General features: G+C 37.6%; 1 protein-coding gene across 3 annotated transcripts in view; it reads right to left on the bottom strand.

Moving 5' to 3' along the window:
- The window catches only part of CADPS2 (calcium dependent secretion activator 2), a 484,731-nt gene that overhangs the window by 40,119 nt on the left and 418,645 nt on the right, over positions 1-25,967 (bottom strand). The window contains exons 19-24 of one of the 3 annotated variants that reach the window (XM_079786439.1): positions 17,043-17,184; positions 16,798-16,917; positions 10,857-11,012; positions 9,370-9,517; positions 8,655-8,669; positions 2,726-2,800 (exon numbers count right to left, since the gene is read on the bottom strand). In XM_079786439.1, coding sequence (XP_079642565.1) covers positions 2,726-2,800; positions 8,655-8,669; positions 9,370-9,517; positions 10,857-11,012; positions 16,798-16,917; positions 17,043-17,184 — 656 coding nt within the window. Of the gene's footprint in view, positions 1-2,725; positions 2,801-8,654; positions 8,670-9,369; positions 9,518-10,856; positions 11,013-16,797; positions 16,918-17,042; positions 17,185-25,967 lie in introns of those variants that run through there. The other 2 variants (XM_079786438.1, XR_013814316.1) reach the window with 2 other exon arrangements.

Raw genomic sequence — 25,967 nt, 5'->3', positions numbered from 1 at the left:
CGGTAATTTCAAGTGAGTCTATGTTTACACATGTGAGCCATGCTGAAGGACAAGGCAAGGCAGAGGCGAGAGCCCTGTGGTTGGATTCAGAGGATCTAAATTCAATTTGAAGCTTTGCCACTCTCTGGCTACGAGACAGCAGTGTAGACATTTAGCTTCTGTGTATTTATCAGTAAAATGGAAAAAAACAACAACAAACAGCTGTCCTGCCTGTTACAGGAATGGTGTAAAGATCAGTGGAGATGATTTATGTGAAAGGACTATGAGAATGGCAAAATACTAAAGAAATGCAAAGAATTAATACTCTTGATATAAGTAGCTAAATCTCTATCCATTATATAAGTCTAGAAACCTAAATATGTTAAGTAACAAGTTAATGGGGGCAGCTTTAGGATTGTTTAGTGATGAGGAGTAATAAGGAATTCGGTCATCAGTGAATGGTTTCCATACAATTGAATGATATCTATGAAGGTAGAACAGGGTTGAGGCTGTAAGTTAGAAGATCCGCATTGGAATCCCATCTATTTCTAGGGCATTTGGCTGATGTGAGAGGAGCAAGGCTTCGAACCCAGGTGGTCTGGCTCCAAAACCCATGATCTTTACCATCATACTACAGAGTTGTAAGCATTAAATGAGATGACATAAGTAATGTGTCCAGCATATAATAGGTACTCAATAAATGTCACTTTGTTGTAATAATTTTTACTGAGCTCCTAATATGAGAAATAAAAGAAAATGAGTCTTAGCCCTCTCGCTCCAGGAACATACAAACTAGTGGGAGAGACAGACATGTATACAATTGCCCTCCACGCAAGGCTGAAAGTGTCCAGGGCCAATGTAGGTGGGCAAACAGTGTAAGTGAAACTAGAGGAGGGAAAGAATGGCTGACGGGAGGGTATGGCTAAGCTTCATTTACTAGGTGACACAGGGGCTGAGCCACAGGGTGCCAGCAAACAGTGGATAAAATGACACCTGGGGCAGCCCATTGGCACATGAACCCAGGGCAGAAGTTTCCCTGCTTGGCAGCCTCTCTGGCTTGTCTTCTCTGCCGAGTATGAAGCAGCCTTGGGTTGTATCCAAGTCAGTCCTACACCTGGACCGGTGTCCCAGCATTCTTTGCTTCCATTTGAATAATAGGGGAGAACCTGTTCTTGGGTTCCCCCCAACCCCAAATGATCTCTAGGGAGGCATGACCCCAAGGACTTACACGGCAGTGAGCAGCAACTGCACCTCTGGGATCAATGAGGTGAGCCGTGCAGTTCCTACAGGAAGGTTATTCTTTGTAAAAGTAAACTCTGTTAGCACCGAGATTGACTATGACTAATAACAATATATTTCCCATCTGGCTTTTAATTGCACAAAACAGCAAGCTTCCAAAGAAATCCAGTTAAATGCTGGGTTTGGTTGCTGTGTCTTTAACTGCTTCCTGTGAACTTTCTCTGCGCAGCTCAGGGAGTATGTAAATACTCATGGGTCTGCCTTGTGCACTCTGCTCTCCGGAGGGTGTCCGGTTGGAATGAAACACCGTCATCTCCTTCTTTCCCTGCTCTTTATTGCGGATGCCATTCACTGGGTTTGTTGGAATAATATTTAACACATAAACTCTGTCTGGGTAATTACCAACTTTGCCTCACCATGCATACTCTCAAGGAAATGAAAGATGAAAATGTTTTGAAGTGACTGGAAAACATGAAGAATGAAAACATGAAGCATGCCACAAGGCATGCTGGCTTAAATTTTCTGTTGAATTTTAATAGGGTATAAGATTAATTTTCCTACATGTATGGGAAGTAGAAGCTAAGTCTAGGAAGTGATTGTGAGGAGTCTAGCTATAGCGTGGTGGTTCGAAACACATACACTTCTTGCCTTTTCAGCTGCATTTCATGAAGTAAACAAGAAATATCTGTATCATTTGTACTGCAAGTTATAAAATCTTCCACAGAAAAGAGTTTCATCCACAAATAAGACTGATCTTTTTTGGGGGGTGCTTTTCTTTGAGTGGGGCTAGAGATATCTATAAGCAGATGCTTCATATTTGTCTGGTAATATCAGGACTAACTAGCAATATTAAAAATCCACATGGAACCAGAATACCATGGACTGGAACAAAACAGGTTTCTTTCCCTGAATGGGATTATTAATGTTATGATGAAATGCAATTGTCTCTTCTTCACCCTCTTTTTTCCAAATGTAAATCCATTTCCTCTTTGAACCTCTGATCCAATAACTCCTAAGAGGTCTTTCCAGAATATCCACATCTGTATTAAGGATGGGTAGTACCTGACAGCATGGATTTACGACATACCTTGCTCGGCAAGTTTCTTAGACAACTTCCAAAATATCACACCTAGTCCACATGCTGGTGAATTCTCCATACTTTTCTCATTGTTTTCTTTCCCCTTGCCCCACAAATAGAGTGACTTATCTTATACTAATTTCCTCTCCTAATGGTTCCTAATAGTGTGTTATTTCTTCTAAGCTCATACTTGAGTTGCATAACTGTCTTTTGAGCATATGGACTTGATCCAAAATGTAAATTTAATCTAATTAATCTCACCAGATTTTGCTTGTAACTTCCTTAAAATATGAACTTTCCTTGCATCTTTTTAAACTACTATTTCTCAGTGAGGTATATAGAAGTATAAGACAGATATTTCTAACAATTCTCAGAAATAGAAAATGATTTAAAATTTTGATTTTAGAAGGTGAACAAGTAATACATTACCTTTGAAACTAGCAGTGCAATGATTTCTTTTACAGTGTTGTCAATCAAATCATCTATTTTGGAATGGTACTGTTGCTAGATATTAAAAGACAAAGATGCATTAGTTGATGTAGACACAAAAGTTTAAAGCTACTAGTTATGACATATCCTATTTACTTAAAATGATCATCTTGAACATTAGAAAAACAAAACTTTGAAAATGATCTACCTAATCAACACTTTTTGCATTGTTGTTTGAAAATTTCCCCATGTGCTTTGTTGCGTTAAGCAGCTAATGGGGTTATTATATAGATGAATTGAGTTCTTATTCTCATTCAGACGGAGGAATGTGAAGGATACTTTTTGTCTTCTCCTCTATAATTAAGGTGGCCATGTATTTTTCTAAAGGGTTGGATTAGCTGGAGAAGCGAAAAGACTAGAAAGAGATTTAATTAATACAGCATTTCATGACTGTCAACTCTCATTCATAAGTTATTTTAAATGTGCTCTGGAAATAAAATGAGCTCCCAATTGTTCACTCGAAAAGGACGTGTTTGTCAGTGCGGAGAGCAGCAGTTTATACAACTCTCACAATATGCTTAAGCAAGGGCAAAATTAAAATTTCATCAACAAAGGTGAATAGATGGTAACAAATTAATAGGCCATAAAAGATATAATAAAACGGCACTCACGCCCCATCATTTTATTACTGCTTCCTCATGAAAAAGCCACCTTTAAGTAAATGCAAAAAAAAAAAAAAAGATGTATTTAAAATAAACCTGAAAGACTCTCTCTCTATCTCTTTTTTTTTTGCTTTCTTTAGAAAATACTAGAGAGTTCCATTCTTAAATTAGCAGGAGCTTCGCCTTCTACAGAGGCATGTGAAGGCACATTCACTTAAACAGCAATTCTTCCTTTAGAAGCATTTATCTGACAGCTGATTGTCCCCAGGAGCCACTTCACAGAAAATGTGACTTGTAAAGACTAACCCTATCTTGATGGTTCAAGGCTTCCTGGAACAGCTAACATAATGCGTAGCGTAAAAGTACTCAGGTCAGTATAAACATTAGACCAACTTAGCTGCTGGCTGAATGGTTCCCTGAGATGTAAGTTTTTGAAAGCTATTTTTTTTTCTTCTAAAAACATGTCTCGAAGTTTCCATACAGAACAAAACATCAACTGAGCTCTGCTTTGGAATACACAAAAAATGATTCCTCCCCTTAGGCTCTGACAGTTACAAGTGGTCATCTACCTGCATCAACAATAAAGAAAGGAAGCATGGTTTTGGAGCGTGTGAATTATTTTCTCTCTCTGCCTGTGTGTGTGTATTGACAAGTGGTTTAAAATCAACAGACATATACAAACGTGGCACTTCCTAGGCATGTATTTTGCCCAGAAAAGTGAAGTACTAAGTGTCCCTCTCACTCAAAGCCTTATGCATCCCAACCTTGTGCTCCCGGGAGGACAAATGGAACAGAATCATAGAGGTGGCTTTCTATTGCATTACACGGACACTTTTGCTGTTAGAACAACTTGGAGAGAAGCAAAAGGGGAGAGAAAAATAAAGGAAAAAAAGTAGAGGAGAAAGAGCCTGAAAAAGCTGGTTGGTTGTGGATAAGGCCAGAGCGCCTCCCATCCCCCCAGACACAGACACAAAAAAAGCAGCTCCCCGCCGCCCCCCCCCCCCAGCTGACTGAGCGGTGAAGTTTATGCAAATGAGCTCTGCCCCAGCTCTCCCTCTCGGCCACTCTTTCACAGCTTCTCCCTCCAAATTTGTGTCTGTACAGGAGGGGGAAAGGGAACACCTGACTGAGGGTCCCTCTGGGGTAGACTAGAAAGGGGAGACAGCAGAGGCTTCCAGCTTCTCACTCCCTCTTGCATGGGAAGAGCTGTAGAACACACAGTGATGGAGGCACCCAGACTTCCATCGGTTCCCTATTCTTTTTTTTTTTTCTTTTCTTTTCTTTATTGATTAAGGTATTACATATGTGTCCTCATCCCCCCATTGGACCCCCTACCTCACACCCATTCATGCCCTCACCGCCCTGGTGTCTGCATCTATTGGTTATGCTTATATGCATGCATACAAGTCCTTTGGTTGATCTCTCCTCCATATTCTTAAATATGCCCTATCCTCATTGTTTATTGCTATTTGCCATACATTTAATTTTTTAACTCAAAAGTAATCAAATGTCATTAGAAGGCTATTGGATATAAAATAGTAGAGTTTCTACATATTAAACTTTCAGGTAGGACAAATTCAGGCAGTTCTTAAAATCAAGGGATAAGCCACAAAAGAGGTAACTTTTGCCTGGCCGGCATGGCTCAGTAGTTGAGTGTCGACATATGAACCAGAAGGTCATGGTTTGATTCCAGGTCGGGGCACATGCCTAGGTTGCAGGCTAGATCCCTAGAGTAGGGCGTGCAGGAGGCAGCCGATCAATGGTTCTCTCTTATCATTGATGTTTCTATCTCTCTTTTCCTCTCCCTTCCTCTCTGAAATCAATCTAAATATATTCTTAATAAAAGAGGTCCCTTTTTATTGAAAGGTAGGAAAAGCCACAGACCCTGGAAGCCACAAAATTCTCCTATAATACATATTTTAAGAATGCTATTTTGATACCTGATCTAGCCAAAAGCAGAATGGGAGAGGGGGAGAGGGAGAGAAAGTTAAAAAGAGAGGAAGAAAAGTATACATCTTAAATACACTACTTTAAAGGACAAACTCAAATAGGATAAGGTTTATTAGGTTTGTATAATCTAATAGTTTGCTATTATAGATTTTTCTGATTAGCTCTGACTGACACGAATATTAAATGTGAATGCTGCTGGGAGCTTCCAGGAGCTGTTCTGGCTGCACAGTTGGTACAGGTGGTCAGGGAGCATTGTGGGTAGAAATGGGGAGGTGGCCTCAATTTTCATATTTTACCTACACTTTCTGCAAAGAGAATAATCCACATATGCCACAAATGGAGAACAGAAAGTTAGGTAGAAAAAGTCATTCATCAGCGGATCCAGACAAACAGGAGCACAGAAAAAGAGATCACAAACGGATAAGAACAGAATTGATCTGCAGAGAGATTTATGCTACCTAAGTTAAAATTGTTCAATTTTTTTCATTTAGAGAAATAAACCAAATTTTTGATAAAATTCTGCTACGTTTTTATCTGCAATAGAAAAATGATAAAGTTCTTAGCGTATTTCAAGTTTGATCAGTAATCCTACATACAGAGCTATGGTAGGTTCCAGACTAATTCTCCCCACATATGCCCTCAAAAGTAAACTGTTGGTGCCTTTATTTTCCAGTAGATAACTCTGAACTCAGATGAACAACAACCCTTGAGGAAGTCTTACTTCATGGAGCTCAGGGAATTCAGAGATCAGCCCTTCATCACGTGACACTCTGGTAAATATCATCATTTCACTTGACTGTCCTCATGTAAACATACAAGAAATGAAGACTAATCAAGTGCCAGTGTAATCCAGCATTTGTAAAAGATGTTGGTCCTTCTCTTGGGATGAATGTTAAATGTATTTGAGTGCCAGTTCTAGAAATGAAAGTATTTCACTGTAATTGAGAAATAATCCCCTACAAGAGGCCCCCTGACACCCCCCTAGTGGCCCCATTAATGTGCTCTCATCCTCAGCGGATGGGCCGTGGGACGCAGTGGCTCTGAGGGTAGATGACTGCCTAAGGCCCACGCAGTCATCTGCGTTTCTGCAGGGATGGATAATAAGGATTTCTAAACACTGGTGGTTCTGTGATCTCAGCACCTGTCCCTGAGGGACTGGCCTGAGATTGCTGACTCATTACATACACCTGTCACATGAGCAGATCGTTCACTCCTGATCACTCCAGTAAGCAGTTCTGGGCTGTGGCTGAGCATGTTTGCATCAAGTGCCACGTCAGAGAACAGAATCATAACTCAGGAGCCTTGTGGGTAAGGCATCCAGAAGGTTTTATTCACTGACAAGGACAATGTAACAATTTATTGGAGATTGTGCAGATGTAATTCCTTTATAATTTAGATGTCTCTGCTGGATTTACCTATTCAGTATATGTGTGTGTGTGTGTGCGTGTAATAAGTTATTATAAGTTATTATTATATATATTATAAGTTTCCAAAATGTGTAATGGGCTAGTATTTTCAACACTGTTATTTGTTGCTTACTACAGAATGGAGCCCACTGGCTCACCTATGCATGTAATATATTTACTAATTTACAACAATAACCTATCTCAAGCCCATATAGAGCAAGAAACTCTGTGTAATTATGTGGGTATATTTATTGGCTATTAAAAGCAAAGTATAAAGTCCTTCTTTGGCATTGAAATTCTTGTTTACCACTTTTCAGGGTTGCTGATGGGTTTTACACCTGCACATTTTGAACTAGAAAGCTGTGGGGGCATTGACTCTGGTGAGAAGGTAGAGATGCAGACATAATGAATGGTAGCAGATTACCCTTCAAAAACCACCCACCTATTAATGTAAAGACTCATTTGGCAATGCACTGACGTCATTTGCATATGTGCTTGTGTTCCTTTTTAAGTACAGTACCAGAATTGCTTCTAATGGGGAGAATTTTTAAAGCAGTGACAACAAACCAGTGTGTTCGTTCCACAAACATTTACTAAGTGCCTACCGTGTGTCAGGCACTGCAGTGTATGCTAAACTAAGAACAAATGGATAATTCCAGTATTAGTGAAAAGAGGCAAGATGATTCAAAAAACCTGATGAGAAATGGATGAGCTTATTACAAAGAGACTTAAGACAATATTCTCCAACAGACAATCAAAGGCTTACCTCTGGGTACTGAAAAACATGAGGTGAATATGAGCTATTGATATCCAAACCAGCTGCCTCCTTATTCAGATAATTAGAGATAATAAACCATGTTGTAAATGATCAGAGAATAATTACTGAACACTCTACAACTCTTAGGCATCAGTTATGTAATATGTAAGATGGTACGCTATGGTATTAGCAATACATCATTTCCTCCTCAATTGCCCAAAGAATGAAATATGTGCACATAAAGTACGGTCAAATAGCTAATGTCTATATCTGGGTTAAATAAGTATGCCATTCACAAGCAGTGGGCCTTCTCATTCTCTTCCACAGTCATGTAAGTCCTTCTGCTTAGATGGGATTTGTTAGCCCAGTAAAGAGTTGAGGCTGACTGCCAGGTGCCAACTGTAAGACTTGTAATATATCCATACAGCACAAAACCATTTTGACTTATAAATATATGTATAACCTAGTCAATCCTGTATGCATAAAGGTTTTCACACCATGTTCCTCTGAGTCTCTGTGTGGCACCTTGAGAAACCCTGTGTGGGGGAGGGGAAAGGCTCCTGACCCAGGCCTGCCTCTTTCTTCCCCGAGGATGGCTCCATCCCAGGCCACCAGTGGGAGGGAAGACTGTATCACTGGTGGCCATGTGCCTCACTGAAATCCACACCCGGGTTCTTTTGTCTGAACTGACCTTGAGGGTGGTTTTCTGGTCCTCAAACTTAGGGTTCCTGTGATAATGTCATATGTTATTTAAAGCCCCACTCTACATTTTTCTAGTATTAAAGTATGCAGAAGACACATGTATTTTGAAAATGTTAATAATCATTCTGCTTCTGAATTTACTTAGAACTCAGTTTAAAGGAGAGTGAACTCATTTGGTTTTACATGTAAAAATCTAACAGCTATTTATAGATTCTGCAGCCTAACAGGAAGAAACGCTCCCCCTGACATTACTTAAGGTATTTACATATGTTTTCACGTGACTTTGGGCTATGCTATATTATAGGAAGCTGTTAGCATTTTACTCACATGCAGAAACCAAAAACCTGAAAACAAAATTAATTATAATTTGAAAATATGAAAATAAAAAATGTACATCAACAAAAAATAAAAATTCAAATGAGAATGTGGTTTAAAAAAAAAATGAGACTTACCCATTGACTACCAAACTGGATCATGTCATGGGAAAAAAGACGATGGAGAACATAGGGAAGAGTAAAGAAATGATGAAAAAGTAATTACAATGGGGAAAATGCAATAAAATGTCAACTTAAACAGATAATCTAAGAAAAAAACAACCATTTTCACTCAATCATGTCTTTCAACAAAAACAAATCATGGGATAAAATAATTTACTTCTGAATGTAGACAAACACATATACACAACATTAAAACAATGGGATATTTATTAAAGAGAATAAAGCCTAATTTTCAAGTATATTTCAACTTGGCCTTTAAAAAAATAGAAATTTTTGTGTAAATAAAATATTTCATATGCTATTTTCTGTGGGTTGTTTTTTGGATGCAAACTTTGTATATGCTAGATTTGTATAAACAAAGCAGGTAGTTTTCTCATTTGCTTGTGAAAAGTAATCTTTATGTAAATATACAACACCAAAGTTGTTAAAAGGTATATCTGAAATTCAATGGCTATTTGTAAAACTGTAGGCAGTCTTCATATAAAAAGGAAGAAACTGACAGGAGCAAAGGATAAAGGGTATTCCATATTAGAGTGAAGAAAAGACCAAAAGTTTGTATTGGAGAACTTGGTCTTTTTAATCTAATCAAGTGGATGGATTTTGGAAACAGCATTGTCCGTTGCCAGGGCACCCGTGCCGCACTTCCACATGTGGCACTCAACCCACTCACCTCTTGTCCTCCATCCAGGGCACAGAGTTTGGTGCTTTGCTTTTTGGCATCAACTAACACATTAAACATGGTACACACAGAAGCGGGAATGCGCAAGTCAGTGGTTTTGTTTGCCTTTTGCAGCTTGAGTTCAAATGCAGCTCTTGTTCTATTCATTAAAACATGAATTCAGAGTAAGAAATTCTGACATCTGTCCCACCTGTTTTGTAAAAGTGAAATCAACACTACAAGATGCTAATTTAAAACATGCAAATAAGGAGTGTGGCAGTGCTTGGGAGCTGGGACGGGATGGCCTTCTTTTCAGGTGTCTCATTTTATATGAAACGTAGCTTTTTCAGTCACTTAGACAATCTCTCTACCCTCATGAAGCAATTTGCCCATCTAATGTATCACTTTTAATGGAACAACCTCACAGTTTCACTTAACTACCTGAATTAATATCCAAGCAGAAAAATTACTTGCTTCTCTGCATTAAAGCAGAACAAATCCTCCACATGAAGATTTATTGCCAAGTCAAAAAACAAGTCTGGAAAACTCTAAAGCATCATAATTAACAGCTCAACACAGAATGTGTAATTCTTTTACGTCCCCTAGGTTCTCTTTCAAATACCCAAAGTTGCAGTTAGGTTTTTGAAGGAAACTGAATAACAGGCAATTTGGAATTGGTCTTGATTAAGTATCAAAAGAACATCTACTGATTTGAAACATTAGAATCACAGATGATGAACATGATTTTCTTAAAAAACATTGAATTATCTACTCCATGCCTAGCCTTGGAAGGCCATCATTATTCTAATGACTGAATTTGTCTTGCTTTAAAGAATTCAGGATTATTCAATTGCTCCAACCAGCATTTGTTATTCCACTATTGTTCTTGTTCATATTATGAACACAGACAATGAAAAAACAGTGCTTGGCTAATTAGGATGCAACGCTGCTTTTGTAAGAACAATTAAATATGAAAGCACATCTGGAAGAATCCAAAGCCTAGGTATTGAAGAATGAGAATGGATAACTGGAACTCACCTGATGGGGATAGGGAATACCAGAAAACACAAGTGATGGCACTGATCATAATTAGAATTTGCCATGTCATTTCATGGCGCACACAGTACATAATGCAAAAAGTACTTAACAGACCTTTTCCATATGTCTCGGGCAGTACCACCTTGGGAATTTATATTGCCTTGGGAATTTAAAACACAGTATCCCAAGACAGGGAACAATAAACACAACAGAAATGATTAATGTGGTATGGGTGCTACCGATGAGGGCAATGGTTGGGAGACCTAAAAAAAACTATCAGGCCAAGTTTATGAATTACATGGGTCCCCAGAATTTAGGTCAGAGAACCTAATGTCCATTAAATTTTGGAAGAGTAGTACAAATTGAAATCTCTCTTGTGACAATGATATAACAAATATTTGGTGAAAAGTGATATTTTGGGTGCTGGCATATTAAGCAGCAACTAGAAAATGCATGTCTACCTTTTGACACAGGCCTCTATCATATCACTGGCCATTAGTTTAAGTCTTTGCTCTAAGTGGTGGGCAAATTCTTGTTCTGGCCAGTGTAGGTCAAAGACAAACATTTGAAGTGCATCAAGTTTCCAAAAAAGGTCTTCAGATGTTGCTGAGCCATTGCTAGAAGAAAAGGAAAAATGGACATCATGAACCTCCACTGTTAGCTCTGTGGGTCACTAATATATTGTTTTTTTCCTCTTTGTATCAATTTCCCTCAGTGAAAAAATGACACATATAATTTCTAATACAAATATTTTCTTTGTTCAACCTTCTAATTTTTCCTTTTCACTTCTCAATGATTAAGGCAAGGCAAAGAGAAAAAATTATACATATTAAACCACAGTAAGGTTTCACAAGAAGGGAGAAAATGAATAAGGATACTTTATTAAGGAAATTAAATTGTGTACATAAGAACTAACATCTTAAATGTTCTTTACTAATCTCTAGGAAAAAGATCAAATATATAAATATCTCCTTCTAGAAATTCCAAAAAATATGTTTTATGCAAGAAAATCCATATGATAGCAACTACTAGCTTTATTCTTCTACTCATTGGTATGTGTTTCTGTCATCAAGATGGATGACTTCTGTCTGTCTACAGGTAGGTAGCCCCTAAACTTTTCAATTACAGGTAAAGGTGAAACAGGTACTGGAAATGAAATAACAGGTCAGGTAGGAAAACAAATCTTATACTTTGAAATGTTTTGTGCCTTTTCTAGCTCATAATTAAACTTAACAGTATCAGATACGGTTTACCACAGAAAGGACATTCAGTGTGGGCTAAAGTTGGAGCAAAATCATGTATTTCAGGTCATTACCTCTGTCTAACTTGGAGCCAGTATCTACTATGCATTCATAACTAGAGTGCAATTATATTTTCAGTCCATGTATGAAGATAATTTGTACCAGAGTATATATACTATTGGGGTGAAGGATAATACTATTACTTCCCATTATGCACATAGGTAGCTTAGTAGGGAAACAGATGTTTTGAAAGTAAAATATTCCTATGTTAAGACATATTGAAACTTGGTGGTAAAAGAGAACAAAAGAGAAAAAAAACCCAGCTATATGATTCATTTTTCTTCAGCGTTCCAATAATTATTTAACATATACTAATCTAAAATGTATATTTTTAGTTTGTAAAAGAAAATAAGAAAAGTAAAATAAACTCATTCATCACAAGGGAATAGTGGAAAACTTTTATAAAAGACTAGGGGCCTGGTGCACGAAATTTGTGCATGGAATGGGGAGGGGGATCCCTCAGCCTGGCCTGCACCCTCTCGCAATACGGGACCACTGGCCCCTAATTGCTCGCCTGCCTGCCTGATTAGCCCTAACCGCCTCTGCCTGCCTGATCCTCCCTAACTGCCTCTGTCTGCCTGATCGCCCCTAAGCACTCTGCCTGCCTCCCTGATCACCCCTAACCGCTCGCTGGGAGGGTGGCTGGCTGGGGTGAGGGACTGTGGTCATTCTGGTCTCTGGTCATTCTGCCATTTTGGTCGCTGGACTTTTATTATATAGGATAACATTATTTTAGATAACTATATCTTAATCAGCTAGCTTTAAAAAAATCACCTCTACTCTGCTCCCCTACTTTGTCTCTCCCCACCCCCACCCCAAGCCTCGGCATCTTAGCTCCATCACCAATCTCCTTTGCTTTCCTCCTCCCATTCTCCCAATAATTCCTCATGATCTCCTTGTCTAGCCAGGCTTTCCTCAGAGTTAAATTCTGCAGGGACCAATCACAGCAAAGCACTGAGATGACCCATCACATTTTATTCACTAACTATCTCCTAACTTTAGGTGCTCCAAAAGTATCATTAAACAAACAAAAGAACCAGAACAACACCATGCTGATATTGCTGTGAAAAACATTTGAAAAAATACTATATTTACTTCTCCTTTTTGCCATAGATATGATGAGAAAAAAATGACCAAGCAAAACCCACCTTATATTCATAGTGTAATATTTGGTAGATTAGAGGACCTATGTTTTAAGTGTAATTCAATATAATTGGCTAAGAAGCAAATCGGATTATAATTTTTTACTTAGCAGAAAGATTAGTAGTTATGTGAAACATACATGCATTCTTTAATAGCATAACAAAACAGCAACAGCAAAAATCATAATCAAAACAAAATCCCAAAGAGAAAAGGTAGAATACTATAAAAATAGACTTCCTCATTATATGCAACAATTAATTCTTCATAGAGAATATGGATATATGTTTCTTCTGTTCTTTAAGGCTATGGTATGATTCTGAACAATAAATGTGCTTAATTGGAATGTAATTAAGAAAACTGTTTGCTATAATTAAATAGATGGAAAAAATATAAATAGGTTTGCTCTCAAGATAGTGTAGATAATCTGCCATTTTATCAGAACTTTTTCATTCTAAAATTATTTCTAATGAGTGACTTATTCCTAAAAGTATTATTAACAGATTAAATAATTCACATATGAATAATAGACTCAGGCAGGAAACTTACCTTACTAGTATTCAGTTTCAGAACTAAAACACCCAGAATGAGGATTTTCATTCAGGGGGAGATGTGGGGAACCACCTCGTAAGGTGATTTATACATTAGTAGACAGGGATCTATCTCTCAAACCCATGGTTCTTTGATATTACTCATCTTCCCTTAACCAGTAATTATAGTCTTAATTCCTTATACATGTGAAATGGATTTTTTTTTTTGCTATTTACTGCTTTCTAGCAAAAATTCAAAAAACCAATTGCAATGATATGTTCATCGTAGCATTATTTATAATATCCAAGATTTGGGAGCAGCCAAGTGCCCATCAGCAGATGAATGGATAAAAAAGCCGTGGTACATTTACACAATGGAACACTACTCAGCCTTAAAAAAGAATGAAATCTTACCCTTTGTGACAGCCTGGATGGACCTGGAGAGTATTATGCTAAGTGAAACAAGCCAGTCAGAGAAAGACAAGTTCCAGATGATTTTACTCATATGTGAAGTCTAACGAACAAAATTAACTAACAAGCAAAATAGAGATAGACTCATAGATGGAGAGCAGGCTGACAGCTGTTGGTGGTGGGGGTTGGGAGGCTGTATGTGTGGGGGTGGAGGGATTGAGAAAAAAAAGAGAAAAAACTCTGACAACAGTGTGGTGATTGCCAGGGGAGATAGGGGTAGGGGAGGTGGAGGAGGGTATGGGGTGATAAATGGTGATGGATGGAGACTTGACTTGGGGTGGTGGTGAACATACAATACAGTGTATAGATGATGTGTTGTGGAATTGTGCACCTGAAACCTGTGTTAATAAGTGTCACCCCAATAAATTCAATAAAAAGGGAAAAAAACCTGAATATTTTCTGCCACTTTTTTTTAAAAAATAGGAGAAGAAAAAAAGACATGTGTGGAAAAACTGGTAAAATACAAATAAATTCTGTAATTCATTAATAGTAATTTAGTTGTAAGGTACATTTCTTCATTTTGATAGCTGTTCTATGATTATGTAAGACATATAAGAGAAGCTGGGTGGAGGGTATTTGGGAACTCGATGGAATTCAACTCTTCTGTAAGTCTAAAAACAACGAAGTTTATAAGAATATGATGAGCACAGCCTGGAATTCCTAGCACAGGAGGAATGGAACACCAGATGAAATCAACGTACACTCATTGGATATTGGGAAAAGTTCCCGTAAGTTCAGAGAACAGACAGACAGGATCTCACATCCGGAGATCCTGAAAGGAAAGTGATTCAAGAGAAAAAGTGGACTCTAATAAAAACAACCATATGAGATAAATAAATAAATTACTTTCTAGGCAAAGTTAGAAAAACTTAATTGCAATGACATCACAGCATTATGAGTAATTCTGACACTTTGACAAAGAGCCTAATGTTGATCATCTTGGCAGGTAAAGATAATGGTCATTAACTTAAAACATTTTTTATTTGCCCGGAATGATGAAAGCACAAGCACTTAATTTACAAAGCCACAATTTGTCATGATTCCTGTCTTGAATTGCAGGTCACTTTAAAAAGGAGCTCCCAAGAATGAGATGCAGGATTTACACATATCTCAAAGTTAATAAAATAGTGATGACAAAAACAACAACAATAATACTCTTAAATTTCATAAGGTAATGTCCACAATAGCATTCTTGGTTAAAATCAAGATTTTTATACATATGATAAATAAGGATGCAAAAAAGTTAAATTATTAAACAGTATAAAGAAGTACAAAATTTCACAAACTTATGAAGGTCCATTATACTTCCTAGGTAACTCCTGAGCACACATAGATGCCCTATAATGGCCCAAAGCATTTGCCTATAAGAGTAAGATTCACATGTAACCTAATATCCTAATAAATATTATGAGTACAGTGATGATATTTAACTTGCAGAAATATTGCCAAACCATTTTGCAAGGTTGTTCTCTTTCTTGGTCTTTTCTCGATTGGATGCAGACTAGACTGGGATTACATTTGACAGGTGATGGTACTGTAGGTAGAAAGGATGCTAACCAAGCTCTTAACCAGTATATTCTCTGGAAGCAGAAGAATGATAAGTGAGGGCTCTGAAGTCAGGCAAACCTGGGTTCATCTTACCTATATCACTTCATTATTGTGAGATATTGGGCACATTTTACTTCTTAACCGCTTTATGACTTAGTTTCCTTAATTGTAAGGTGGGGATAATGACATTTGCTTCACAGAGTTGTTATAAGGCTTAGACACAATAAGTTGGCACTGTACCTGGAACATAAATTCTCAGTAAATTGTAATATTTCCCTCCTAATTATTTACTTGCTAGCTGACTTCAGAAGACATCTTGGGTCAAGTATGGGCTATTATTTGGTTCATTTGATTGCTGTGAAGGCAATCAAATGAACCAATACTTTTGATAACTATACTGTTAAGGATAATAATGGTGATGATTGATGATACTTTTGATAACTATACTGTTACCAATACTTTTGATAACTATACTGTTAAGGATAATAATGATGATGATTGATGATAGTAGTAATAACTATCGTAATAACAATCATAAGGTAGAATAACAGTAGTTACCATTTGTTGAGAAATTAGGATGTGCCAAGTGCTTTTCATAGCTTTTTAACAATCCTCCCAAGAATGTCTTGAAATCAGGTGTCATATCCATTTTTGAGTTTAGGTAACTGAAGCTAAGCACGACTTAAGAATTAATAAACTAGGGTCTCAATCCAGGGCTCATCGATTTGAAAGTCTGTGTCCTTTTCACTTTTATGACTCTCAGTTACTGAATCTACAGTAGGTAGGCTGGTCACAACATGGAGTTAATAAATATGGTTTTTAATGACATAAAGATCATTTAACAATAACAAGGCGCATCAACTGATTTGTGAAGGGACAAAAGAAGACCTTGCTGGTGCTGGGAAAGAAAGGACAACCCCTTCTCTGCAATTAGCAAAACTGTCCCTTTAAAGGTGAGACTAAGATAAAAACAGAAAACGATTATATTCTCGAAACTGTTCTTACAATGGTTTTCTACACGCACAAGAGAAGTCATGTGGGCAGTAACAACACGGGAGCCAGGGAAGGATGCAGACACACTGTTTGCCACACTGATGGCCTGAAATTGGAGAACTCAGGTTATATCACTTAGGCCCGAATCTACAACCCGAGTCACAAAATGACCCTTGCCCCACAGATTACATATAAGCTACATGAAACCAGTGAGTACTTAAAAAAAAATCTATATCATTTATCATCCATGTGCTAAGCTTAGATTAATAGCTTAAAAAAAGAAAGAAACCAAAACCAAAACATAGTATTCCTCAACCAACGATGATAAATGCCATGCAATCTAAACACATCTGCACAGAACACAGCCCAGGCCATGCACTAGCTAACACAGCACCAGGAAATAAGTGAGGAATACACACGTGGACTCATATAAAGGAGCCATCCACGAAGGAGTAGAAAAGCTAGGAATCTGTGGAAGATTAAGAGGCAGACTTGGAACTTTTGGAAGAGCTACATTGGGAAGACTGTTGGCGATATTCCTGTAAAGAAACAAACAACGGGGGAAGGGACCACCATAAGCAATAACTACAGATGGCCATGTGGAAAGTCATAAGGTCAGAACAGAAGAGGCAGGTGCTGTATGGGCACTAGGCAAGATACCTACTTGACAGGCTGCCATGTCTCTTGCTCAAACCCTCTGTGAATTGACTGGGCGATGGAGGACTCCATGAGATCGACGTAGCGAACAACCATGGGCACAAAGATTTCTTGCAAGTGTTTGTGAAATTTTCCATTACATAAAAGTGCTGAAATAGTCAAGCAGAAACAGTGTTTATCAGAGAGAGAACATCAGGCATTTGGAAAATATGGGGGGAAAACTTTTCTTGAAAGAGTCGGACACAGAAGAATAAAATATAGATGATAATGGATCTTGCTCCTCCTATTGAATATCAGGTCTTGAAAACTGATCAAGAAGTATAATTGACCTTCTATATATGGATCTCAAAAGCACAAATGGATTATATTTCTATGAAATGTTCCTGGAAGTGGTATGTTTTTACTTTCAAAGAAGTTTAACACATGAGGCATATGACCACTTGCTGGTGAATCTTTATGCAAGGGAGCTGCTAGGTCCCCTAAAGGTCTGGACACATGTAAATACAGCAATTAAACAGTTACAATCCTGGTACTATGTTGTGTATTACTGAAGAGCGAAACCTCTTCAACTCTAAGAGCTAAGCTTGACTGCTTCTAAGAGAAATACTTGTTAAATTCACTAAGAGGGTGACTGTGGCCTTGGGAATGTCTCTTCGGATTCATGAACTTATTAGTTATTTGTGGATTTTCTTTTTAGTCATCTTATTTTCCCTTAGGGTCTTTAAAAACAGTCAGCACATCACATCACATGCACTCTTCATTTGCCCATTTGTCTCTAATGAATTGGGCATAAAAATTCTCCCTAAAGCAGCTGTAGAAGCCTTAGAGTTTATGCAAGGTGTACCTACCTCCATCAGAAGATGGATGCTTTCTATGCACATACTTTCATTAGAACATACGTCAATGCTATAGACTGAATGTTTCTGTCACCCCCACCCAATGTGATGGTATTAGGAGATGGGGGTCTTTGGAGGGTGATTAGGTCATGAGGGCAGAACCCAAAAATGGGGTTAGTGTCTTCATAAAGGAGATCCTGGGAAGACCCCTTGACCCTTTCATGATGTGAGCACATAGCAAGAAGATGGTTGTCTATGAAGCAGGCTCTTATCAGACACCAAACTTACCTGTACCATGATCTTGGACTTCCTAGCTTCCAGAACTATGAGAAATAAATTTTTCTTGTTATAAGCCACCCAGGCTATGGTAGTCTGTTATAACAGCCCAAACAGACTAAGACAGTCAGTATGTGCCTACACTGCACCATGAGAAAATAGAGAATCTGTAGGAAAATACTAAGTAATACTAAGTAATATTTAATAAAGAATTTGCAATGTTTCCAATGATGGTACACATTTTTTCATGTGAACATATCCTAAACCCAGTTGTGATTTTAAAAAATAGCCCTCAAAGTGAGAGCATGTTCATTTAAAAAATGTTCTCTGTGTTTAGGAAAGGTATTTTTTAAGTGATGGTATTTTAATTGCAACTAAATGACAAAGGAATCATCTATGGAAGATTTGAAGGGAAGGTTTCCAAGTAAAGAGAGTAGCTGGCACAAGAGTTTTAGGGAGGGCTAGCTGGTGCTCTGCAAAGAAGTGTGGCAGGAGTAGAGTGAGGGAGAGGGGAGAAGAGTCCAAGGTGATGTCTATATAATGGGGCATGGTGAGAAGTCAGAGTTATGGGGCATGGTGAGAAGTATTGGGTGCAATGGGAATCATTATTGTTTTTATTATTACTAAGTAGAGGAGCGACATGATATAATCTCTCTGGCTCCTGAGTGAAAAATGGAGTAAGTAGGTGGCCAAGAGTGGAAGCAGTGAAGGTGGTTGGTGCTCAGTTCTTTACCGCACTAGACCAGGCAAAAGATGACGAGGGTGATGGTGGTGTTGATTGTGGTGCCTTGGATTAGAGTGAAGAGGCAGAAGATGAGGAAAAGTCCCTCAGCAATTTCATTCACAGATTTGAATAGCTGTATATGCTTATAGTTACTAAATCTAATTATTAGCATCTCAAATAGTGTTGTCTTGTTTTGACAATATCTCATATAATCTTTTTCAGGGCAACAATACCCTGAAAAGTAGATGGTTTGTTTTTCTAATTTGGGCAAAAATGTGACACTATGGTGGAATGAATATGAAAATTCCTATTATATATTATTTTAATTAAGTGATTCTGAAATTTATCAGTCTGGAAAACTATAGAAACACAAAAGTGGAGTAGGAAGTAATTATAAATACAGAAGAATTTTCTCCTCTCTCTAGCTGATATGGGTTAGTATTTCTTTAAATATGTCTTTACTAATTTTAGAAAAAGAGAAAGGGAGAGAGAGATAGAAACAGTGATGAGAAACATTGATCAGCTGCCTCCTGCATGCTCCCCACTGGGTATCGAGCCTACAACCCAGGCATGTGCCCTGACTAGGAATCATACCAGTGACCTCTTGGTACATGGGCCAACTCTCAACCATTGAGCAATACCAATGGTTGGGTGATATGGTTTAGTATTTTTTTTTTGTGGCTAAATAGTCTTTTCTGGCTTGTCTATATACTAAAAGATTTCCTATTAAAGTGGGAATAATAATTATATTTAAAGATAAATGTCTTATTTGGAAGACTAATGTTATCTTAATGATACTTTCATTAGCACTGAAAGAGGCTTTACTTATTCCTAGAGATCCAATCATGTAGCTAGAAGGTACTACGGGTCATGTAATTTAGTTCCTTTTACCAAGAGTCATGAGAATAGGATGCTGAACACTAAGGATGAAAAGATTCTCACTCAGACCATCTAAATAACTGTGGTGAGCAAATTAAAAAATACACCCAAATCTGAATTTATTAGATCTCTACCTAACAACTCTCCTCTTCTTCCTCTTAGTCATCACTAGCATTTTTAGTGTCAAACATGGTGCTAAGTGTTTGATATGCATTCTCTCACTTAATAACCAGAAAAACTAAGAGATAAACACTATAATTTTTTCAATCTTATCAATAAGGAAACTGAGGTGCAAGAGTTTACGACTCTTGTCCACGTTATTTAGCTATTTGACAGTAGAATAAGAATTACACCAGAGTCCCCTCTTAACTTCCACAGAACTATAATACCATCATCTCAATTTGTTACCATAAGTCATTATCTGTCTGTCCATCCATTCACAAATCTGTCCAACCTACCATCATCACATCAGCATCTGTTAAGACTTCGAATGTAGTACAGTAGGTGGTTTTAGGTTAAAAAAATCTTGCAAATGACCAATAAATTACACCATTTCTTAGATGAATTATATGTTTTCAGAGTTAGAATTTTGAAAAACTTTTACAATATGAAAAAGACAGGAGATTGAGCAAAACTGTTATATTCAATGAATTGAAAAATAAATTAATGCTGTGAAAATATTCAGTGTGCTTATAATACACAATGAAATCAGGACAATTTTACATTGCTATATAGCTAGACTGTATGCCTAAGCCTTAATTTATATGGCCTATTAATAAAAAATATAGAACTTTTGGCTGTACATCTTGATAAGCACTGTCATTATTTTTTTACTACTCCGAGACCAAAACACATGCTTATGTAATAAATAATTACATCTACAAATAAGTTCAAATGCTACTTTATTATACATTTAGAGATTCGCTAAATGTCATACTCAGGTTGTTAAAATGAAGACGCACATAAGGAAAATCATACTTGGTTATTAAATGTTATAAAGATTCTAAGATTAAGTAGCAGTTGACTCAGATGTATTTCTAGCAACATCTCTTTTATTAAACACTTGATAAACACTGGTTTTATTATCTTGTTAAATAAGTCTGCTTCTCTTCTTGTATTCCCATCAAGAGAGTAGATATGATCCACCTGACCACCACACCAGCAACTTGGAAGCCGTTTCACAGGCCTTTATTTCCCTCCCTACATCTCATTAGTAATCAAGATCTGTGTATTTTATATTCGGGTTATCCTTTTAACCCTTCCCCTGCCTCTCTTTATCACTACTGCTATTGTACTAGTCCCGGCATTCTCATCTTTTGCCCTGATTATTGCAATAGTCTCTCCTAACTGTCTTAGGCTCCTCATTTTCCCTCTGCCAATTCATCTTCTTAAAATCTCAAGCAGAGGGACTTGCTAAAATATAAAACTAATAATGTCCCTCCTAAAGATTATAAGCCATCAACGGACCATCATGACCAACTCCAAAAGCCTTAGCATGACTTGAAAGCCATCCTTGAGCTGTCTTAAAATGACCTTTCTGACTCAGTTCTATTGCCTGACCCATCTCCTGAAGTCCAACCATAATGATTTTCATAGTTCAGTTCAAGTATACAATTTCTCTTCCAAACCGTTCTTGAAATGTTGTCCCTTTGCCCAATTACTCCTTTCCCTCTTTACTCTCTTTACAGGTTTGACTATAGTCCATGTTATACTTTTGCATTGCTTACATATCTCTTTCTCCCTACACAGGTGCAAGGTCCTTGAGGCAGGGACCAGGTCTGTATTCTTAGTAGCCAGCAAAGTCCTTCACTCAGAGCAAGTTTTCAAATGCTTATTGAATGGATGACTATTTAGATGCAATATTAAGATTACCATATAAGAATCTACTGAGGCTTGTGTATCTCTTCATATTTTGTATAAAATATATGGCATTAAATAATAATGTTATGAGAAATCCTATATTTGACTTATATGTCTAAGATCATACTGCTAAAAATTCTACTGGATATGAATGTTGGCCACTTTGTCTCTTAAATATATCTATCTATCTATCTATCTATCTATCTATCTATCTATCTATCTATCTATATCTATCTATAGGTAGATATAGATAGATAGATTTCAGAGAGGAAAGGAGAGGGAGAGAGAGATAGAAGCATCAATGATGAGAGAGAATCATTGATCAGCTGCCTCCTGCACAACCTACACTGGGGATCGAGACTGCAATGCAGGCATGTGCCCTGACCGGGAATCAAACCGTGACCTCCTGGTTCATAGGTCAACGCTTATCCACTGAGCCATGCCGGCTGGCCTATGTCTCTTATTTTAATAAAGGGAGAATTTTCTCTGTTCAGTCATGATACATGATAGCAAACTATTACATCCTACAAAATTAGGAAAAAATGGAGATTTCCTATATTTCCGAAGACCTGTCACAAATGTTGACTCTGGCCAAAAGTCTGCTAATGTTTCAGCATAGTGTTCCTTTTTATATTTAAAAAGTCAATTTATAAACCCATATTCCAAAGTTTTAGAAACCTGGCAATTGGCAGTATTATTTATTTGGTAACTAGATTCAGGAAATGGGAGAAAGAAGGGAGGCAGAGATGGAGACAGCGAGAGGGAGAAGGAGATAGAGGAAGAGGAGAAATAAAAAGAAAATACACAGTGAGGGGGAAAGAAAAGATAAAATCTAGTTTCAAATGGCAAGCCCGCAGAAATACATGCCACAGTGCACTTCTGTATGTAAATGTATGCTCCTTTTCTCAGTTGCCCATATGCCAGTTTGTAATCCACTCCTATCAGACACTGTCAAAAGCCCTCTTACTATGTAGCCCCAGGCATCAGAATGAGGCTTCTACCCTTTCCATATGGTTTAATAAAGATAGGCTATAATTTGGGGCTGCCACCTGCAACCGCTCATTGGAAGAGGTACGTTCTCAATATGACCTCATCCAAGGTTGCTTCTGATACTGTACCTGACGTGAAGTAGAAAGGACTGCTCAGAAGGAATCTCAAATAGTGTTTGCAAGAACATACGTGGAGGATCAGCATCTACTTTGTTGATAAAAATAATCTTCCCCCTCCCCCAAAAAGGATTCCATGTTTCAAAATATCACCTGGTCAGAAAATACTGAAGCATCAATGACATTAAGCCCAATGGCACAATTAGAAATGACAAAAAAGCAGAAAGACTTAAATACAAGGTAAAGTAGAGATGCAGATGTGCCCAATTATTTTAAATATCCCAATAATTAATAAATGAGTGTTGATTATTTATATAACAAAAAGTCTTACATTTACAAAAGTCATAGGCTTTTAATAGTAAGATTCCAACAGAGAATTTAAACCAAGATTCAATTAATAACAATTACTGGGATAATAATCACTCAGTAAATGAAGGATAAGCAGATAAAAGAGTGCATGTACTGCTTTTAGGGTAAAAATACAATGTTAGCTCCTGGGCCCATATAAGCATTTTACATTGTGCTGCCCCCTTCAATGAACATTAATGGATTAATAGGAAGAATGATTTTCCCTCCCTAAAGTTCTAATTAGGCATTTTGGAAGGAAACAGGTAATCTGTGATCAAACAAACACCACCAACCACAATAAAACAAGAGCCTTTGCCATAAAATAATTATTCCAGGGACTATAAATTATATCAACTGTGAACAATGCAAGTACAATGGGCTAGGATACAAACTTAATAGGTCACTCTCCCTGTTGACAAATCCATATAATAAGGATCCCAATCACAGGAAATATGTATACAGGCTTCAGGAGATGTTAGGAGGATCACAACCTAGAACAGCATTATGTAAAAGACACACACACACACACACACACACACACACACACACACACACACACACACACATCCTGAGATCTAAGAACAGCATTCAGCTGAGAATCCGGCACATTAAGTAAGCATTCAATAAATGTCTGTTTATTGAGTGAATCTCCATAAAAAATCCATCCCCTGAAAGAAACTCTGAGTGAGTCCACTGAAGTTGAAGTAGAATAAGAAACTCATTGGATTTTATTTTCCCTTTAGTTTAAAATTTGATAAATATTTTATATAGTTTGGTAATATTAATTTATACCATTACTAGCATAATAATCTCCTAAAGCTGCACCAAACTCTTCCTTTCCCCTTGGGGAATTTATTAAAAAATATCCATCCATCCATTGAAAATACCAGAGAATAAGACCACTGGTGTTATAATGCTCATTATGTTTGGGCAACAAATCCCAGTGTGGGTCCCCCTATGCTCACAGGGCCTTTAGTAGTTACAGATGCTCCCACGAATCTGCAGTGAAAGACACATATGCATTTAGAGCAGATTATTTTCTTTAAGGCACTAATTTCTAAAAAAATATACAAAGCATATTAAAACTTTAAAAGGTCTACATGTAGTAAAGGAATAGAGTGGTACTATGGAATTTACTTGAAAAAAAAATCTAGTGACTCTTTTTTTTATATTTATTTTAGTATACTGGCTGGTAAAACAAATGCAAACATACAATTTCAAATTCAATCAACTCTGGGGACTGGAGTTAAATACACTTTCACATTTCATAGTCATTTCATCATTTGTAAAGGTGCTTACCTATAAAACTAAGCTGGCCTGCAGCCCTGCCTCAACCCAGAAGTTACATCCTTTCTGCTTTGTTTCTAATATGTGTACAGATATATCTCTACAAACAGCAATTCACGAATTTCAGATGCACAGCTCTTTTAAGCACTTGAAGTAGAAGAACATGCAAGTGTCAGCACTTTATGTTTCAAAGCTTGAAGGTTAACCTAATATACAATATGGTGACCTAGCAGTTCTTCATTTGAAAGAAATTGGAAAAATCATATCTCATACCGCCTAAGTGTGAGAGCAACCAGCGGGACTTCCACCTCTTCATTTCTTAATGACTTTTTGATAATGAGAGGGTGACTTTGCCAGTCACTCTGGGCTCTATTATGGCTAATTTGACGCCACTTCACTCTCTTTGTTAATTATTAACACTAGCCTTTTTATCCTCATGAGACACTCTGATTTTTCTTTTTTTTCTTTCGATTTTCATGAGCTCATCTTTATGAAGGTGAAAGTCTCAGAGAATAGGTTTTCACTTAGAGCAGAACTCGGACATTTATTATTCCTCTAGGCAGGCAGAGATGCTGTGACATTGATTATATAAGCACGGGTGTTCTTCAGGATGGCTTTAATGTGCTAGCAATGTGAAAGGGCTGTTAATTAAAGAAGAAGAACCGCAGTATTTTTTTCACTTGGGAATTAGTTCCCAATAGAACGGTCATTTGCCACTTGCTAGCATAGCCACAGATTAAAAGGTGACTAGCTCCAAGGGTTTGCCTTTCCATAGTGTTGAAAGACGTGATTTGTGCCATTTGCAGATGACTTTCATTGGTCAGAAGCAGTCACTTGCCATTTCTCTATCAACAGGACAATGGTGGGCAATAGCATGCAAGGGTAGAATCTATTTGCACTAGCTTTATAGTCATTCAGTATCATGCAAATACCATGTTAATTGCTTTATTATAAAAACATTTATTTCCCCTCCATTCTAATACATCTCATTTTCAACACTGTTTCCTTAGATGCCATTTAAAGGAACTGCCCATCCAACTAACTACCTCTTTAGTTGGCGGGAGTGGATGAGGGTGGGAGGAGGCAGGGGAAGAGACGAATGGGATTGTAGCCTGTTTTGGACAGAAGTGAGAGCCTGAGTGTGTTTTCATCATCAGTCCTGCCTTGGGAATCAGTGGGTGAGTCTGTGAGGGATGCGAGTGTGGGGACAGTTGCTAAAATGATGGTGCAGCTGGTATTCATCCCTTGAGGAAAACCACATTTCATCTCCAGGGGTTCCTAAGGCTTAGACTTACCCTAATCATGCCCAACTGTGAGAAAAGACACATGCCCCAGACAGGGTTTTTTCCCCTTAAAATAGAAACTGAATTTTATTGCATCCCTTTCCCCAATAATTAGTTCAGCTTCTGGAATTCTCATCATAGACATTTCGTGACACACACAGCAAGACATTATATAGCTTTATCTGTACCCTTTAACCAATTCTCTTCCTCCGTCCCCACAACTCAAGACCCTATACATAAATATTTTCTCGGATAAAAATAGAAAAGATTACATTATTTTATAAATGCCCCAAGAACCTGCTTTTGTCACTGTAGACCAAGACAGAACTGGAG

This window comes from Cnephaeus nilssonii (genome assembly GCF_951640355.1).
Source record: "Cnephaeus nilssonii genome assembly, chromosome: 12".
NCBI classification, from domain to species: Eukaryota; Metazoa; Chordata; class Mammalia; order Chiroptera; family Vespertilionidae; genus Cnephaeus; species Cnephaeus nilssonii.
The sequence above is the reverse complement of the archived record's forward strand: the minus strand, read 5'-3'. Positions and strand labels throughout refer to the sequence as shown.